This window comes from Amblyomma americanum, chromosome 6, assembly GCF_052857255.1.
Source record: "Amblyomma americanum isolate KBUSLIRL-KWMA chromosome 6, ASM5285725v1, whole genome shotgun sequence".
NCBI classification, from domain to species: Eukaryota; Metazoa; Arthropoda; class Arachnida; order Ixodida; family Ixodidae; genus Amblyomma; species Amblyomma americanum.
Window position 1 is genome coordinate 2,239,276 of NC_135502.1, and position 17,892 is coordinate 2,257,167.

A 17,892-nucleotide genomic window follows, 5' to 3' on the forward strand; every position below is an offset into this window, starting at 1 on the left:
CGCCGACTACTCCGTTGTGAGTGGGGAGCTGTCGCGCCGCCTTCGCAAGGTACTCACGCGGTGGGATGGCCCACAAATCCGAACTGCCAGAAACCATCTCGTCACCCCAGTCGGCCGCTGCACTTCTCGTGTTGAGATTAACGGTCTCATGTGCCCTGTTACCTCTGTCGCCTTGCAGAGCTGCTCAAGAAATGTTATTCTCGGTATGGATTTTCTGAGCGAGTTCGGCGCTGTTATCGACCTCGCCGACTGCTGCCTCAGCCTTCGTCAACCTTCTCTTGACCCGCCGAGCTCTGAGCCAACGTTCACTGAGGTGCGCATCTTAGCGGACCACATCACTTTGCTGCCTGACTCAAGTGTGTTTCTCCTGGTCGAGTCCGCACCGATTGCCTCTGGCGAATTTCTTCTTGAAGGCAGTGTGCAGCTGCTTCTTGACAGGGGTGTTGGTGTTGCTAGAGTTGTCATGTGGCTTCATTCTGGCTGCGTCCAAGTCCTCGTTACCAATTTTTGCAGCGCTCCGCAGCACCTCACCAAGGGCACAGTAGTTGGCCTCATCGAGCTCCTCAGCGCTCCTGTCATTGCTGAGACCCTCTCTGCGGCTCCTTCTTGTCCACCCCCTCCCCAGCCCTCAATGCCTCCTCTAGGTGTCAGCATTGCCCCGCAACTCTCTGCTAAGGAGAGAGACATGCTCCTCACTCTGCTGGGTGAGTTCTAAGACTGCTTTTCTACGTCAGCTGAGGTTTGCCAGATGCCAATAGCAAAGCACAGAATAATTGCCGACGACACTGTCCACCCTGTTCGTCAGTCACCTTATGGGGTTTCGTTAAAAGAATGTGAAACGATACAACATCAAGTGCGCGAAATGTTGGCCGATGACATTATCCAACCATTATACAGCCCTTGGGCTGCTCCGGTGATGCTGGTGAAGGAAACGGCACCCTTCGCTTCTGTGTTGACTACCGGCACCTCAACAGAGTCATGAAGAAGGATGTATATCCACTTCCGCGCAACGATGACGCGCTTGACCGCCTGCGCCATGCCCGTTATTTTTCATCCATCGACCTTAAAAGTGGCTATTGGCAGATAGAGGTCGATGAGCGTGACAGAGAAAAGACGGCTTTCATCACCCCGGATGGACTGTATGAGTTCAAAGTGATGCCCTTCGGACTCTGTACTGCTCCAGCGACCTTCCAGTGCGTTATGGACACCGTGCTCTCCGGCCTCAAATGGAAAACATGCCTTGTCTAACTTGATGATGTGGTCATTTTTTCCAGCACGTTTTATGAGCATCTTGTTTGCCTAAAAGCAGTCCTGCAGGCTATCAGAAACGCCGGCCTCACCCTCAAGCCTACGAAGTGCCAGTTTGCCTATGACGAACTGAAATTTCTGGGTCACGTCGTCAGTCATGAGGGCGTCCGTCCTGATCCCGATAAAACAGTTGCCGTCGCTTCCTTCCCGACGCCATCGGACAAGAACGCCGTGCGGAGGTTCCTGGGCCTCTGTGCTTACTACAGACGCTTTGTTCACAACTTTTCGGATATCGCCACGCCGCTTACCCGCCTCACGAAGGAGTCCGTCCCATTCCAGTGGTCTAATGAAGAGCAGCTTGCATTTGACCATCTAAAACGATGCCTGCAGGCTTTCCCTGTCCTAGGCGATTTTGATCAGGACGCCGCGGCAGAGGTACACACTGACGCTAGTAACACGGGCCTCGGGGCCGTCCTGATCCAGCACCAGAACGGTGCCGAACGTGCCATAGCATACGCCAGTCGTGTTGTGTCCAAGGCGGAAACCAATTACTCGACCACCGAAAAAGAATGCCTCGCAGTAATTTGGGCGATCACAAAGTTCAGACCCTATATGTATGGACGCCCATTCCAGGTGGTCATAGACCACCACTCTTTGTGCTGGCTGACCAATCTAAAGGGCCCTGCAGGCCGACTTGCGCAGTGGGCCCTTTGGCAGCAACAGTTCGACGCTACAATCGTCTGTAAGTCTGGTCACAGACACGCTGATGCTGACTGCCTTTCCCGCGCACCCATTGAATCCGCTCCCACTGATACGGACGACGACTATCATATCTTCTTAGGAGCTCTAAGTACCGATGATTAGGCGGCGCGGCAGCGACTCGACCCCAACCTTCGCGACGTGATCTCACATTTGGAGGGTCAAGAAGGTGTAGTTCCTCGTCCTCTTGTACGCGTAGTACGTAATGTATGCTTTCGAGACAAAGTTCTTTATAAGAACTTTGCCCTGAGCCTAAGGTCATGGCTTTTAGTTGTGCCCACTGATCTACACGACGAAATTATAGAAGCGTCTCATGATGACCCCTCCTCGGGACACTTGGGGTTCAGTCGAATGCTCGCGCGAATACGTTCCAAGTACTATTGGCCACAACTTGACAAGACCATCCGCCATTACACCAGGACCAGCTGCGAGCGTCAACGGCGCAAGACTCCACCTGTGAAGCCTGCGGGACTCCTTCACCCCATCATTCCACCGATCAGTCTGTTCCAGCAGATCGGTATGGACCTACTGGGACCTTTTCCAAAGTCGCAATCGGGCAACCGATGGATCGTTGTTGCGACGGACTACCTCACGCGGTATGCCGAATCACGCGCTCTGCCGTCATCAACGGTTTGGGATGTGGCAAAGTTTTTCATCGAGTCCGTCGTTCTTCGACACGGTGCCCAGAGGTCCTTATCACTGATCGTGGTGCCACATTTATGTCTCAACTTATCTCACAGATACTGAGCTTAAGCCACACCGCCCACCGCGAAACTACCGCATACCACTCAGAAGCAAACGGGCTGACCGAGCGCCTTAACAAGACCTTGGCTGACATGCTCTCAATGTATGTCGACATCGAGCACCGAACCTGGGACGCAGTGTTACCGTAAGTAACTTTTGCGTACAACACTGCGGTTCAAGAAACCACCGGATTTTCGCAATTTCGCCTGGTGCATGGCAGAGAAGTCGTTACCATGCTCGACGCTATGCTGCCCCACCAGCCAGACACCTACGCTCACGCCGATGCTCAACTCGTCGCTGAACTTGCGGAAGAAGCCCGACAGTTGGCCCGCCTGCACATCCAAGCCCGCCAGCAGGTCGATGCTTGCCAATACAACCAAGGCCATCGTGATGTCCAGTTCAATCCTGGTGATCGAGTGTGGGTGTGGACTCCAGTTTGGCGCCGTGGTCTTAGCGAGAAGCTGCTGAAACAATACTTTGGCCCGTATGAACTGATTCGCCGTATAGGCGAGTTAAATTACGAAGTGCTGCCAATCGTAACGCGGGCGTCACGCCGCCCGCCTGCCTCCGAAGTTGTTCACGTAGCTCGCCTGAAAGCGTGCTGTGACCGCTCGGAGCAAGTGACCTAACTCTTCGCGCTCTACACATGTTTTTCAGCCTTAATTTTGCCTCTCTGCGCATCGGGACGATGCGTCCCGATGCGCCTTTCGGGAGGAGAGCAGTGTCGTGTGTGTTATTGTTCTCAATTGATTTTGCACTTAACGTCATCTTCAACCAGCATTGTGCCGATCGATGGTGAAGAGGTAAAAGCTCGGCAGAAGTCGCTCGTGAGCCCGGCCACGATCGCTTGGCCTGCCTCTGGCGCCTGCTCCTGTGGTCCTGGTCCCCCATTGTGCCTTCGACCCGCATCGTCTGAACGACCCGTGACAATATTTCATACAAAATACTGCAGGTTCTTTTTTCTAAATGAGCAGATTTTAGATTGTTCCACCGCAGAATATTGAGCCATGCCAATTTCTCTCAGACATTCCACTGTGGCTGACCACAGTAGCATGCAGAAGCTGTGGCAGACAGCCTTTCAGGACCTTGAGAGCTTTTCAAATCTTTCCCGTAGTGTTCGTGATTTAAAATAAAGATGATAATGATGATACTCCCCAGGGTATTTTTTGCAAATATACATACCAGTGTAACTGCTGTGCCACCTACAAATAAGTAAAAAGGCTTCATGCCAGAGCTCTCTGAGTATATCAGTATATCCACATATTGGTGTTCCAAATGGGCCCAGCTTCAGAGCTTAAGACTGTCCTGCTGTCTGCAGCGTTCAGCACTGCTCAAGACATGAAAATAGCGGAGAAACTAAACTTGCGGCAGGCCACTGACTGCCAGCTGTTGGAGGTGCCACCACGCCAAGTGGCCACACAGAACAGTCAGGTTTTAAAGCAGAAGCAGGCTGCATGGACCACAATTAAATCATCGTCATTATCAGATGAGGTGAGTCTACTAGAGGACAAAGCCTACTACCAATAACATCCAGGCATTCTGGTTTCAAGGCAGACACTGCCTTGTGGTGTCAGCAGATTTTCTACCCGAGCTTCAGTTTCCTTCTTCCATGTGGTTTACCACTGGTTGTCAGTTATTGCAAATTTCTATATGTCCTGCCCATGTCAATTTCTTCTCTTTAATCTGAGCTGCTGGAATATACTCAACTTACATTTACTTTTTATTCCATGCTGTTTTCTTTCTCTTAATGTTGCACCTATCATGTTCCTTTCTATCACACAACATGCTGTGCTTACCCTCTCATTTCTATCCCTTTTGATAGCCCCCAGGTTATTGCTCCATACATCCACAGGTCACTACTGTTCAGCCTTTAAATCCACAGCCTTCTTTTCTGTTATTCAGATGGGGACAATTGACCATCCGGCTGCAGTTCTATCTTTCAACCAATTAGAGTGCTCTTGTACCATGCGTTCTGCAGTGTGCTTTTCTGAGATGTTGGACATTCGTACGCAAATGGGGCTCGGAAAAATGATGTTAGGGAATGTGCTCTGCCAATGAGTAATGAAAAATGCAGGCATGCACATGACAGTCAAGCAGCCTATCCCTGTAAGGCAACCTTTCTTAGAATTCTTGAAAATTGGTTTTTGAGGAAAGGAAATGAGGCAGAAACTGTCTCCCAGCAACTGTCTCACATATCTCCATGGATGTCCAGGCCTCAAGTGAAGGGATAAAGGAGGGAGTGAAGAAAGAAGGAAGAAAGAGGTGCTGTAGAGGTCTCTGATATAATTTCGACCACCTGGGGATCTTTAATGTGCACTCACATCGCACAGCACAGTTACTCACCCGCCACTCAGCCACCGTGGCAGGCCTTCCCTTTCCCGGTTTTTGCCCTTGTTGCCAATGACAACACAGATTGTGTTTTGGGCATTCTGCTGATGACCCAAAGGACACGGGTTTAAACTCTGGCTGTGGCGGTCATGTTTCAGTGGTAACAAAATGCCAAGGATGCCCAAGTCATGTCAGTGCATGTCATAAGAGGGCGGGCAGCTGAAATTATAATTCGCAACTCTCCATTATAGCAAGTTCCTTCTTTCCTTCCCTCAGAGCACAGCTGAGATGCCCGCTGTTACAGCGCCTTTCCTTTTCTCATAAGCAATTATTATAAGTGCCATGATTTGTGCTGATTCATTAGCTTCAAAACTGCATGATCCACTTTACGCTTCCCACTTCCTAATGATGTCAGTGTGCTCTCGCACACTGCTTTCTCACATCTTTTTTTTTTCCTCCATGCACCCCTCCGTTTGCATCCGAAGTCTCATTCGAGCTAATTGGTGATCGTTCATGTCGACTGAGCACACACAAAGACGAGAGGCATTTAGAACTACAGGGAAGGCGCCCGTTCCTGTCGTTCTAAATGTCCTTGTGTGTTTCCCATGTCCTCATGGGCAGATCATGGGAGTGTATGCAATATTGGCCTGTTCACTGAATGCCAACACTTGTGCAATGACCTGTCTGTTACCGGCTTGCGGGCACGCTGCTCAACTTGGCACTTGTCGCAGCGTCTGTTCTTTGGTCAGGTGTGCCAATGGTTGCAGCGTCCCGGCCACTGCCTCTGGATGCAGACGGAGCAGTGGCACTGTGGTGCCGCACCAGGCGCAGTGTGGGCATGGGCAGCCAGCGGGCAACGTGCTCGTAGGCAGTGTGTGAGCAGTTGTGCAGCTCGACGGCGAAGCGCAGTGTTAGGGGGCTGTAGCGCCGTGCATGTGGGACACGCCCCGCGTTCTCGTGCCAGTCACGCAGCAGGTCCTGCGGCAGCCGCTCGCTCACCGAGAACTGCTGCTGCTCTGAACGCTGGGCCAGTGACAGCTGCACGGAACCACAAATAATAAGGCCATTTGCTCTCGCTGACACAAACTGCGTGCACTGTTTTGCTTACTGGCATCATTTGGCAGGCTTCATGTATTCAATTACTAAAGCAGACATCACTGCGAAACTCTCACATTTAAAGATAAGACTATACTGCTGCTCTCTAGATCTGAATTTGAGTGCAAAAGCCCCACCTGTGTCCCTTGTCCCTCAAAGTTTAAGCTTCATAGCTAAAGGAATACAATGGCACAAGAAAACAAGGACGAAAACACGTAATAGAAAGGACGGGCACCAACTGATTTATTATCTCGAGAGGACACAAAAAACAACAAACACCAGAAGCGAAGAGAGGGAGCAAACAGATTAAACCACATCTGTTCATCTGTTAGTGACACTGATGGCTTGCTCAAGCTCAAGTTGCTTAGTCAAGTATGCCTCCATTATCTCTCTTTCTAGCTTATCCATCGACCGACCTATGAATCTTGCTTTTACAAAAGCAGGACACCAGTGGCAACTTTTACAGTGAATCACTATGTGGCTACCATAGCAATTCTTTACCTGTGTTTTATGCCCTATCATTAAAACACTGGCCAGTCTGCCCTATGTTTTCAAGGCCACAGCTAAGAGAAATGACATGTAGAAGTAGCGGTGCACTCAGTGAACATAGTTTCGTGTTTTTTAAAACATTCTCTGGCATATTTTTCCTTATTTAAGTTGCAGATCTGTGACAACTTGCAAGGTGCAGAGAGAACTACATTAACCTTGTAGCGGTTGGCCACCTTATATATATATATATTGTGCAATATGCACTGAACATAAGGAACCACCGTGACCAGTCTCTTCTCTTTGTTCTTTTCTGTGCGATTATTCTTTGATGCACATTTATGTTTTTTTCAGAAGTGTTTCACATACACTCGTGGCCAAGTGACCAGGGTAACCAGTTTTTTAAATTCTTTTCATCTGCACGTCAAAGCTGCTAGCATGCACATAAAAGCTGTATGCTAGCTTATGCTCACATGTTTTAATCAGAGCCGCAGTTATGCAAGTCACAATTATTTAATTTTTTAACAATTATTTGCAGCCGTATGGCTGCGGTCGGGTGGATGTCAATGAGTAATTATTCCCTTATTACAAATCTACTCTACCTTGGGGGATTCCCCTAAAAAATTTGGCCAACCCTGTTCCCACTTCGAGTTATTGATCAATTCGCTCTTGCCCTACCATAAGCTTGGTAGAGTGACTGCTGCGGTGAAGCGGTGGCCCCGGGTTCGAACCCCGGACCAGGACGAATTTTTCGTTAACTACGAAGTTTCTGAGAAAGCTGTGTAGCTTTCCTTTGTAGGCGTATGGCTGCGCTCTGGTGGATGCCAATGAGTAATTACTCCCTTATCACAATTATTTCATGTTTAACAAGCTTGGAATGAGCACTATCATACGGAAGAAGTTCTTTGGACGAGCAGGGACTGTAAATCCAGCATATGTGCCCATTTTTTTTGAAAACCAGACATAAATTCAAAAACTGGAGGCACTTCCCAGACGAAACACAGCCTTCTGGATGCACTGGCAAACAAGGTGAGACAGCTTAAAATGCAGGTAAAGAATGTCAGCCACATCGTGACCCACTGTAAAAGTTATCACTGCTCTCCTGCTATTGAAAAAGCGATACTCATAGGTAAGTCTGTGAATAAGCTGGAAACAGAGATAATGGAGGCACACTTGATTAAGCAATGGGGGACCTTGGCGTGAGCAAACCATCAGTGTCTCTAACAGATGAAGAGGTTGCCTTTATGAATGGTTATATGCCCGCCACTTAATCTGCTTTTCGCTTCTGGTGTTTGCTGTTTATATGTCCTCCCATGCGGTTATTAGGGGCTTTTTGAGATAATACATCAGTTGGTAGTTGGTGCCCGTCCTGTCTATTGCGTGTTCTCATCCTTGTTTTCTTGCGCTGTTGTATTCCTTCAGATATGTCACTGCACCAACTAGCTCAAACCAATGTCCTGTTAAAGCTTTGCGTCACAGACAAAACTACAGAAGAGACCATGCACATTAGTTCTAGTATATGCAATGATGTAAGATATACTGCGACTAGATCTCGCTCAGCATTTTCACATGGCACTAAGCTACCCAACATATTTCACCTATGAGACCTATGAGGACCCGCATCATGAGGCTTGAGGAGTATTCCAAGTCGGCACAGCTCCAGCACCTACGAGGATGCCTCCTTTGCTGGATTTGGTTTGCCCGACTTTCGAAAACGATGAAGGTGAATGTACTCCCCCAGTGCTCTTGCACTATGAACTCCTTACGCGATATATCGTTGCTTGGATTTAAATACTTATCTATCAATTCCCAGTTCTTGCGAGATTTCTGGCCACACATTTATCGCTCCAACGCGCTTCTGACGCTAGCACGCAGCAGCAAATGTGACATGTCAGCATTTTCCTGTCTCCTGGCCTCTTTCATTTCATTTCTCCATTCTGCCTGCTCTCCTTTATTTCCGCTGCCTCAGCTCAGGTGCTTCAGTATCCCTAGCAAAAATCTTTTCTTTCCTTTTTATTATTATTTTAATAAAACCACTTACTACATACTTCACACCATTTCACACACCTACAGCAGTCACTGACATAGGCCACCATCTTTATTGTTGACTTCTTGGCCTAGTAACCATCTAGTGGTCAGGCCGCAGCCACACTTGCGTGTGCATTGGGGGGGCATCTTGAACAATAAAATTGCTTGAGGTCACATGATTGGGCAATAGAGCATATCTCCCACACCAGGCTTGCTCCCCTGAAGGGACAACGTTCTCCTATAGTAAGCTCCTGCATAAGTATACGCATGCAGAGGGTCCAAACTAAGAAGAGGGCCAGGGCACAATTGCTTAGTGAAAATGCAGTGACAAGTTGGTTGGGTAGTCCACTTGCAGGCACTCCTGGAATTATGACTCCACCTTCCTATCCACTTCCAGGCACCAGCGAACTGCATGACCACAGAGGCACCTGCTTTGCAGCCCATATGTCTGTCATGGCCTATGCTCGGATAATGTCCTTTCTGGCCAACTTTTATTTAAAGCATACTATGCCAACTATGACAGTTTACCTGAAGAATACCATTCATACAGCTATTGATATCAATAATAATAGCAGAGAAAAGATCCTCAAGTGTAATGGAGTGAATTCCAAGCGACGGTGAATGCAGCACGGCGTCGCAGAGAGTCAGGTGGGCAGATAAGATTAGGGAATTTGCAGGGAGCGGGTGGCTACGGCTGGCACACGACAGATTGGAAATGTCCTGCAGTGGATGTAGCTGGGCTGCTGAGGATGATGGTGGTGAAGATAAAATAACAGGCATTGTGTCACTGCAGGCTACACATGACAGGCAGCACAGACCTCAAACTTCAGCTCCTGGTTGGTGCTGAGCAATTTTGCAAATGCTTCTGTCTTGCGCTTCAGCCGGCGTTCGACCAAGGCCAGGCGTTGCTTGGCTGCCTGCAGTGACTGCCGGAGCTGCACCATCTGCTCAGGCTCTCTCCTCTCTCCACAATATGTGTGCAGAAACAGTGCCCCCGTGGCTGTCAGCACAGGGTCCGGGCCGCCGGACTCGAGGTCCCGGTTCACTACTCCACCAGCGCAGCTCTCCTCAGGCGTAATGCAGCTGCAAGATTTCATGACATGTCAACTGCCGCACTCCGTTTCCTGCAAAACTATGGTAGTACCAGCTGAGCAGAGCGTCCACGTTTCTCAGGAATCTCTGTTTAAAGGGACCCTGCAGACAACGCCATCCACTTTTTATTCTTTGTAAAATTCAGTTAGGATTTTTATGGCTCTGTTCACAATAGTTCAGCAGCAAAATACATGTTTATGCCAAGATAATTAGTGCTTAAAGCTCAATATTTTTCTTCCTCCACTCCACTCGATTCAAACTAATTGTGATGTTGAAGATGATATCGAGAGAATCACGGACTGCGTAATAACTGACTGTAAGTGGTCTAGCCTTGGGGAACTCCTAACAAAAAGAGCATTGCAGACTGCTTGTGAAAACAGCCTGTGGTGGCCATACGTATAGTATTTCATTTTTACAGCGAGAGCTGTTATATATTTGTTATACCTAGCATTGCTTGGGGGTTCGCTATGTGCCTGGTTTCAAGTGGGCTGTGCCTTGCCGCAGATGGCGATAGCCTGGGCAAAGTCAGAGTGCTGCAGCTATCAAGACAGGTGTAAGGTCAACAGAGCATGCGCCAGGTGTTTCGCCACAGTTTGTGAGAGAGCTGCTCTGGGTAGAGCGAGAGCATGTTGGGTGACAGCAAGTTGAGTGCTCCAGCTGTGTGTGTCTGTTGCACCGCATAGCACCGTCCGTTAACTGCCCTTTTCCTTCTTGCAACCTCTCGACTATTACTACTACTGCCATGTTGTACCCAGCGCATTGCCAGCCAGGTCGGCAGTGCCGCCTCACAGGCGACTGACCAGCAAGGCGTCTCACAGGGCTGTCTTGGCATCTCACATGCGACTGCCCAGCTGGCCAAGGCCAGAGAGCAGAAAATGCCACCTGTGAAGATGTTCAGCAATTACTGGTGCTGCAGTTATTATGCTTAAGAGCCCCACATGCCCACACCCACTGCCGATTTCACTTTGTCACCTTTGGTACACGGAAGAGCCAGCTGTAACCTGCCGCAGCTGGCAAAGTGGAGAGGGAAATCTCTCCTTTTCTAGGGGAGAGGAGGGAGAGACTGGAAGGTGGCTGACAAGGGAAGAGACCTGTCACCTGCCAAGGTTGGTATACAGAAAAGCCAGCTGCAACCTACACTGGTTGGCAGGTGGCAAAGTGGAGAGAAGGAATTTCTCCATTTTTAGGGGAGAGGAGGGAGTCTGGAAGATGGCTGACACAGGAAGAACCATGTCACTTGCCAAAGCTGGTACAGAGAAGAGCCAACTGCAACTAGCCCTGGTTGGCAGGTGACAAATTGGAGAGAGGGAAATCTCTCCTTTCCTAGGGGAGAGGAGGGAGAGACTGGAAGGTGACTGACATAGGAAGGACCCTGTCACCTGCCAAGGTTGGTAGAGGGTAGAGCCAGCTCTATCCTGCCCCCAGTTGGCAGGTGGCAAAGTGGAGAGGAAAATCTCCTTTTCTAGGGGAGAGGAGGGAGACTGGAAGGTTGCTGACACAAGAACCAGCCAGCAGCAACCTGCCCTGGTTGGCAGGTTGCAAAATGGAGAGAGGGAAATCTTCATTTTTAGGGGAGAGGCCGGAAGGTGGCTGCCATGAGAAGAACCCTGTCACCTGCCAAGGTTGCTACAGGGAAGAGCCAGCTGCAATCTGCCCCGGTTGGCAGGTGACAAAGCAGAGAGAGGAAAATCTGCATTTGTAGGGGAGAGACTGGAAGGTAGCTGACACGGGAAGAACCCTGTCACCTGCCAAGGTTGGTAACGGAAGGGACAGCTGAGCTCTGCTGTGGTTGGCAGGTAGCAAAATGGAAAGGGAAATCCCCCTCTCCACCTGTATGGTTTGTGTGGTTGTGCATGGCAGTTCACAGTGAGGTTTTTATGCTATTGCACTGCCACAGCTAATAGTACTTAGGTGTCCTTTAAGTCTTTGTATGGGACTTAGTGGGTTGGAGACGGGCGGCACTGGGGGAGGCTTGGAATGCACTGACTGAGACCGGAACTGGAACAGCTTGGGCAGCTGTGCCATGCTGCGCACGCTTATGACTTTGTGGAGAGCGCCACGTCGTTGCTGTGAGCGTTTTTCTCTGAAGACGGCATGCAGTAAAGAGAGCAAAGCCGCCCCCTGCATTTTCGGTCTAGCTGCGAACCATGAGGCAGCTGTACAGCGACTTTTACCATTACAAACCTTCCGGTCGCTAATGCCAATCATCTTTTACTGATTAATGTTCTAATCTGCTAAAATTAGCTCTACCAATTTTGTGGCGTTCCCTAGTTTCTGATGCTCGTGACAGTAGATCATTAGAACTTGGTAATAAATTAATATTGGCCACCTTTGGTTCCTTTCCAGAGTGCCAGAGCTATGCTATGTACTGTGAGGGATACTGCACTAACTAGGCAGTTCTGAATTGATTCTAACGATATGAGGTTATTTAACATGCACATAAAGCTCAGCATACAAGAATTTCTTGGATTTCACCATCTTTGCTGTGCACTGAAACATTACTGGTGCTGCTTATATGTTCATTTAAAAGTGTTTACCATTTCACGTAAAAAATACAGGCAATGTTCTAAAGGCAGGTTACTACAATGCTATATACTTGTCTAACCGCACTCAATATGCGAGACTAAACGATGCCGTATCCAACTCAGAAATAATAAAATTTGGCATTCCTCAAGGCTCTATACTGGGGCCCCTTCTTTTTACACTATATATAAATGACCTAGCCAACATTCCAACTTATTCTAACGTCGTTTCATATGCAAATGACGCAAACATTTTCTTTCCCGGTTCTGAACTTAGCGAACTCGAGTGTCGTTCCAACTCTTGGCTACATGAACTGATGCTGTGGCTTGAAGTGAACAAATTGAATTGAATGTTAAGAAAACAAAATTCATGCTTTTTCATCCTAAAAGTAAGCCTACAGATTACCCTATCCAACTCCAGTTCAACAATAGCCTGATTGACTCTGTAAGCTCCTGTAAATTACTAGGCGTTTTTTTCAGCAGTGACCTAGGCTGGGTTGACCATGTAAATCATGTTCGTTTGCATGCAGCTCGAGCCATTAGTGTGCCCATTAGTGTGCTCAATCGCGTCATGCACCTGTTGCCCAAGCAGACTAAAAGGCAGTTGTATTTTTCCCTGATCCAATCTAAACTGGTATGCTGCAATTTAGTCTGGGGTACATGCAACAAATCTGACTCAGTCAGATTATTTGCTTTAGAAAAAAGAGCTTTGTGCATATGTTCCCCAGACCGTTCTATGGGCGACCGCTTATTTCAGGCCTTTGAATTCTCCATTCCCAATGTGTCATAAGTATTCTGTTGCTGTACATATTTTTTAGATAATTAAGCAGGACATCACATCTTTCAGACAAACATATGTGAACAGAAATATAGGCTACAACCTACGTGTTACTCCTCTCATCTCCACTTGCGCTTGGACTAACTACGACACTCAACACATAGATAATCAAATTACTATAGTACGTAATGCCTACTCTTCGATAATTCATGACTCTTCAAGCAGTAAAACTATTTTTCAATTTAAAAAGAAAATGTTGCTATCTCCACTTGTTTCTGATGTACCAAATACTTATGACATGTAGTGTTGCCCTAGTCCCATTATCTTTTATTTTGTGTCGGGAATGGTACTGTTACTGCTGTATTTTTTGTGTTTATAAAGCCATGTGTCTTAATATCTAAATGTGAAAACATAAATTGATGGTATTTGATTTGTTTTTTGAGGAAAATGGATTTGTCCATCTTTCTGCCATTGATGTGTAACTCGGGGTGAGGCCTCGTCAGGAAGTATGCTATTAGCTTTCCTTTTGCCTCATCCCGTGGGTATGTACTGTGTTTCATGTCCAAACTGATTTGATCTGATATCTTTAGACATGGAAAAATGGGGCTCTAGCTCTATTTTCACAAACTGCTAATGTTTTCACAAGTTCCAATATGGAAGCAGTGGTAGTTTGAGGAAGGAATTTCAGTAGACACAAAGAGTTGGAGACTTACTGCAGCTTTCACTATGCACATAGTCAACAACAAAGAGAAAAATTTTGTAGTGAGCCTAAAATAGCGAAACATTAGTATATGAACCATGCAGGCTTGTAGCCTACAAGAGCTAGAGTGGACAGCGATGCTGGCCTAAGTTATATACACTACACAGAGAAGTGATGGAGTGGTCAATTACAATGCTCCTGCACTTGAGGCCCAAGCCCACTCACCAAGCTGAGGCTTGATCTGACACCTGGCTTTTGCTACGAGCAACATCATTGATGACGTTGTCAATCTTTGGCCCTCCAGTGTCAATGTGTGCTGGTTTGCTCGTAGAGACATGCTTGTTTTCCTTGGCTTGGCTTCCGGCCTGACCTTCAGCCTCATGTCGCAACTGGAAGAGCCGTTTCTTAGGCAATGGCTGGCCTTCCGAGTCAGTCGTCCTCACCTCAGATGACACATCTAAGTGGGAAGAGAGGTGGTACATATCCTCGTTTAGTTTCCCAGTCACCGTTCCAAGCATGGGTTCCTAGACTTGACCCACTAGGTCCCTAAAGCACTAAAGCAGACCTTTGGTTGTCTATAGCATAGCACTTGAGTTAGGGAAGCCCACCACCAATTTTGAAAAATATTTCGAAACATTTTTCAGAAAACTAATAGCAGTGCTGGTAGACGTCCGAAAACAGGCAAATCATCCTCTAGTAAACTTGTTAACTAAATTCCCGCAGTTAAATTTTTAAGAGGGACAAAGTGACCTTGAAGTTTGATTTAAATAAGATTGTTCATTGGAGTCACAAATGGTAAATGAAACTAAATCCGAACAAATGCAAATTAATCGCTGTTTTGAGACAGGCTACTAGTCCTTTTTTGTGCTCATTTAACAATGTTTCACTTGCTTCCATTTCATCATATCAATACTTTACCGTGCTCAATACCTCAACACTAACTTGAAAAGCGTGCATTGAAACAATAATTAGCAAGTCTAATCATGCATTACGTTAGGTCATTTGCATTTAATTTCAGTAAAGCCCCATCCTCATTAAAACTACTACTTTATAACATCCTTATTTGCTCTAAGTTCGAATATGCTGCCTCCATCTGGTACCCATACCAGTCATCCTACTTTTCCGTATCAGAACTAGTCGAGAACAACTCTATCATTCTCTCACATTATCGCTGCACTGCAAGTATCTGATCAGTGAAACAGTTAATCCTTACCTCGCCTATCACTGTGAAGCAAACATACGCATCTGTGTTTGTTCCACAAAATCTACCATCTCTGCACAGTCATTTCATTATTACTACTAACTATCGCTCATCATGTGCTGATCATGCCCAGAAGTTTGGTTCTATGCACTTTTGCACAAAAAAACCTTCTTGTATTCTTTTATCCCTCATATGTACGCATGTGCGAATATTTGATCATTTCAAATATTCGGTCGAAAAGTAAAGTATTCAATACTTGATTCAATCCGAATGCTAGTTATTCAAAATATCGAAGCATTCTTCTCGAGTGAATAATGCTAGTGGAACTCTTACTGTGTGCCGCTGCGGCTCAGCGTATCTCCTTCTGGTTGGCATCACGGTGCGCACGCAACAAAAAGCGTGTATGCCGTATCCGTAACACGTGTATTGGGCCAGAGCCAGTATAGGCGAGCACGCTGAACAGTGGCATCCACATCTGTACTTTCCTTTCAGGTGTCTGCGGCCGCGCTACCACGGTGTGTCCACGCATCGTAACCGGCATAGCAGTGTGCATTAGTGGAGATTTAGTGCAGTGTGATCCACTTCCGTGCATTGTCAGCATGCATGCGCCGACTGGTCCCGACAGGGCATGTATGCAAACAGCTGGCCGGCACCTGGCGCCCTGTGGCATCATCAGGGCGATCTGCGCATGTGCAGCGGCTCCCTGCAGAACGGATCATAATATGCTAAATCTCTCCTATGGGGCGAAGCGCGGCTCCCTTGAATTCCGCGGAAAGAGTCTGAGCCGACTTCAGCTACTGCAGACACTTTTCTCTGTATGAAATGTGCACTAAGGAGCACAAGACACATGGAGATGGGTGCCCCTTTTCAATGTGTGAGGCACAGTGGCGCTGGGCATGGTGCGTATGCCTAGCAGATATCATGGAGTCACTGTTTAAAAGCAAGAGCTGCGCAATTAATGACGCAATCTCAATTCAAGGCTCGGCATATAGGTCTCGCACCCAACAGATACATCGGCACCGCTCGTAGGTTAGCTCCCCCAATTTCCCATGGCCATTTTTACTGAAAGTCAGCACATCTTTAATGAGTGTGACAAAGCTTCAATGCATTCTCTCTTTTTCTCATGTAACGGTCTTGTGTGTTTGAAAAATACATGCCTACTGTGCCGTTCAACCTCTTTCGTGCAACAGAAGAAATATTTGCTTTGAAATTAATGTCTCATGTAATGTCTCAACAGGAGACCCTTCAGGAATCAAATAAACAAATTATTCACAGAAAACTGCTATTTGCTTTGAACCAAAAAAAAAAAACACTATTCACGCATGCCTTGCCGCAGACATCACTTGCACTTTTGACTATTGTTTTCGTCAGCTTTTCATCAGTGTAAAAAAAGAGTAATTTCCTAGTATATTTCATGCACTGTCTTAGCCTTCTAAAATTTTATTCGACCAAAACCTGTTTTGTTATTTTTCCTAAATAAATAAACTCACTATTACAGATAGGAACCTGGTTGCGATCAGAGATTTGTTGTGGGCCATGAGTAGCAGCAATATCTGTGTATAGAATTTCGAAAACGCAGTTAACCTTGGCGCAGGGAGTCTAAAAATTTTGGCTATTTTTCACCCAATTTGAAAACAAAGCGGCAGCTGTTTGCGCACACTGACATCCATCAAATCGCGTCACTTCACGGCGCACTGCCGCTTAACTCTTTTGCCTCGCCCGTGCTACCTGTGCTGCACTGCCACGCCAGCTCATTGACCCTGTCGAGGCAAGAACGATGAGCTATGTGCGCCATGGAGTGATGTTCACTGGTGGCCACTGCTCTGCAGGCAACGCGAGCATGCAAACTTTCAAATTATGCCAGAAATGGCCAAAACTTGTTGAGCCAGAGCACCGAGGTAATCATATTTTTAAAATTATAAAAATAGATTTGGCTCTTTCCAATGGATCAGTTATGAACCTATAATTGCAATCAGGTGCCCATCTGTTAAAAAGTTAACTATTAGAATTTAGTTAACTGGTTTACTGCAGTTGATGACCAATTTTTCGGACTCTATGGGGCCTGTGAAAACGTCCGAAAAATCAAGTGTCACTGAAAAAATCACTAACAATTAACTTATCGCCAATACACCGGAGGAAGGTTGTTATTGTTGTGTTTTATGGCACAAAGGCAGCTAAGGCCATCATGCGCCAAGCGCAAGGTGAATAAGAAAAGTTTTTTGCTGAAATTTATAGGACTGTGAAAGAAAAGTCATAGGTGATGTAGGGGGCCTAAAATGTTAGTACTACCTAATGATCATATAGAAAAGAAATTTTAGAGGTGGCTATTAGTTGAAGCATTAAAGAGGGTTGGGTAACCTCAGCAGTTATCCGTGCCTGGGAAAGGATCTCTAGGCTTCCAACGAACCAAATAAAGACCTCAGCTTTCTTCTCAGGCACGAGAAAGCGGCCGAGGCCTACCAAGAAATTACCTAGCAAAACAGTTGGTCAGAATTTAGAGTTTCTTCAGAAATCCTCCTTCTCTTAAAAAGTTAAAAATAAAAGACGTGTCTGCAATTGCATTATCTCCTAAAAGCAGTGTGGGACGAAAAGGAATGTATTCGTCATAAAATTCAATAAAGTACTTTTTCCTTAGTTTTTCCAGTTTCGCACAAGAGAATAAAATGTAGTTAACCGTAAGTTCACCTCTGCACCCTTCACAAACAGGTTTATCTTGTTTTGTTAGCAGAAAGTTGTGTGTAAGGCGTGTGTGGCCTATTTGCAGACAGCAGCGAATCACTTTCTTGAAACGTTCCTGGTGCACACATTATTTCCATTCACATAAAACCAGCTTTACCAAGTGTAGTTTATTATTCACTTCGCTGTTCTAATCCAATTGCCGTTTTTTTCTCAATTTCCATTTTACCAAGTT

General features: G+C 46.7%; 1 protein-coding gene across 11 annotated transcripts in view; it reads right to left on the reverse strand.

The window, feature by feature from the left end:
- LOC144136185 (uncharacterized) overlaps nt 1–17,892 on the reverse strand; it is a 46,395-nt gene that overhangs the window by 16,338 nt on the left and 12,165 nt on the right. For 8 of the 11 annotated variants that reach the window (XM_077668261.1, XM_077668264.1, XM_077668258.1 and 5 more), the window contains 3 exons: nt 14,006–14,237; nt 9,507–9,771; nt 5,771–6,117 (listed from right to left, as the gene is read on the reverse strand). In XM_077668261.1, coding sequence (XP_077524387.1) covers nt 5,771–6,117; nt 9,507–9,771; nt 14,006–14,237 — 844 coding nt within the window. Of the gene's footprint in view, nt 1–5,759; nt 6,118–9,506; nt 9,772–14,005; nt 14,238–17,892 lie in introns of all 11 variants that reach the window. The other 3 variants (XM_077668262.1, XM_077668265.1, XM_077668266.1) reach the window with 1 other exon arrangement.